This window comes from Brugia malayi (assembly GCF_000002995.4).
Source record: "Brugia malayi strain FR3 genome assembly, contig: Bm_v4_Chr3_scaffold_001, whole genome shotgun sequence".
Taxonomy (NCBI): domain Eukaryota; kingdom Metazoa; phylum Nematoda; class Chromadorea; order Rhabditida; family Onchocercidae; genus Brugia; species Brugia malayi.
Genome location: NW_025062477.1, coordinates 5,696,874 through 5,699,009, shown reverse-complemented (window position 1 = coordinate 5,699,009; position 2,136 = coordinate 5,696,874). Strand labels below are relative to the sequence as shown.

Below are 2,136 nucleotides of genomic sequence, written 5' to 3'. Positions count from 1 at the left end.
GTTCAACAAATAATTATAATAGGAATGTGTTATTTTTTATCATAATTAATTTTAATTTAGAATTGATTTTTGCTTATTAACTTTTATTAAAAAAAATTGCGCAGTCTTTCTAAACAAAAAAAAAAAAAAAAAATTACTTGTAATTCTGAAAAAAATTCTATGAAAAATCAACAAAAAATAAAATTTCTTCTTTCTTTTTTTTATTTATTAAAGTTTTTTTGCAAAAATAAAATTTATATTTTAAAAAAAGAAAAGAAAGAAAGAAAAAAAAAAACCTATTATTAAATTTATTTATTAAAAAGAAACAGAAAATGGCTACTTTTTCTTTCTATTTTTCGTTTTTTCTTCGTTCTTTTTTTGTTCTAAAAAAATTATAATTTTAAGATTCCATTTAATATATTAGAAATTAATATTAAATGAAATAATATTATTAATTAATAATAAAATATTATTAATTAATAAAAACATTTTCGAGATACATTTTACAATGTTTTCATTTGTACAATACCGCTTGTATCAACGATCACTACACTATCAGTTGTTAAATTTAATTCACTAATTGAACGATCGATCGATTTTGCATCCATCACTAATTCTTCTCGATCATTGCATTTCTCGTCGTTTTTGTTATAATCGCGTCGTATGTAATATCCATAAACCTTAAATTAATTATTAATATATTTGCCATAATTTTATTTCTTTTTTGTTTTTTTGAAAAAAATAAATTTTAACAATTCAAAAAAGAAAGAAATTTAACTTTTCTACTAATGAAGGAATTAAAAAAATTGATGAAAAAAAAATTTTTTTTTTTTTTTTTGGTATAAATTGATTATTTATGATAAATAAATATTAATCAAAATGATAATAAATATTTTTCTCAGTACATAAAAAAAATTAGTGCATTAAAATTAGTGTTCAAATTTAAAAATTACAACTGAAAATAATGAAATGAATTAACAATTAAATTAATTTAAATTATTATCAATTGCAGTAGTAAATCATTGAATATTTAATAATTTAATAAACTTTTTGTCAGGAAAATTTGGAAAATTAACAGAACTGATATTAAATTTTATTGTTAATAGCAGTATGATAAATTTATATTGATAATATCATTCATAGCGTTTTTAGCTTTTTTTTTTGTAAATTCATTTACATATAAATTTTATGTTGAATTTCTAAAACTGTTGAAGTATGAAAAAAAAAATTTAAACAATCACTTTATCAAGTGGTAAAATTTTCAATGCTCGACGTATTTCACGTATGAAATCTGCTACATTACCCTTTCGGTCAAAAATAACAGTCGTTTGATTACTTTCATCTGGTCCTTGAAGTTCACATTTCACTTCCATTCGACGTGAACTAACCGTAAAATTTGGTGATATTTCGGATTTCTAAATTATATTTAAAAAATTATTTTATAAAATTAATTACATTGAAAGATATATGCATGTTAATTTTAATTTTTTTTTTTAGTATTTTCATAATAAATATAATATTTTAAATAAAAATTTAAAAAAAAGCGCTAACAGAAATTGATTCATCTTTAATGAGAAAATAAGTTTGATTTTCAAGCGCAAAATGATTGAAATATTTGGTGCGCTGTGGGAAAAATGCTTTAAGCGCAATAACTGAATCAATCGCATATGGTTGATGACATAATGCATTAGGACATACTGGCGGTGAAGCTTAAATTTTCAAAATTTTTATTTTTGTTTTGAAATTTTTTATTTCATTAATTTTAGAAAAAAAATGAATGAATGAAATATGTAATTACAGGTAATTTCACATTCAGTAAGCATTTTGTCCAAGCAATCGATGCAAATCTCGTGGTCACACTCATTGCTGGATGGGAAGCCATTAAGTGCTTGGCCTTCACAACCATCTTGGCCCATACATTGAGCTATCTTTTAAAAAAAAGGGAAAGAGAAATTAGGCTAATGAAAAAGTGAAACAAATTTAAATTTTGAGATTACAATGGAAAATTTTGATTGGAATATCAAAATAAGAAATTAAAAACTATTAAATTCAACAACTGTAACAATGAAATCAAAAGTAATCACTTAAATAATGATGAAATTTTGCTCGAATTTAGATAAAATTTAAATTATAAATTTTAATCGTTTTTATATGAAA

General features: G+C 21.3%; 1 protein-coding gene across 1 annotated transcript; it reads right to left on the bottom strand.

The window, feature by feature from the left end:
* Nucleotides 1–482: 482 nt before the first annotated feature.
* Bm8692 (Uncharacterized protein) lies at nucleotides 483–1,895 on the bottom strand (the record flags this gene model as incomplete). The annotated part of the gene is made up of 4 exons (XM_043080091.1): nucleotides 483–659; nucleotides 1,221–1,394; nucleotides 1,531–1,688; nucleotides 1,778–1,895. 4 exons carry the CDS (start codon nucleotides 1,893–1,895, stop codon nucleotides 483–485), a joined length of 627 nt encoding a protein of 208 aa, XP_042936025.1.
* Nucleotides 1,896–2,136: the final 241 nt, after the last annotated feature.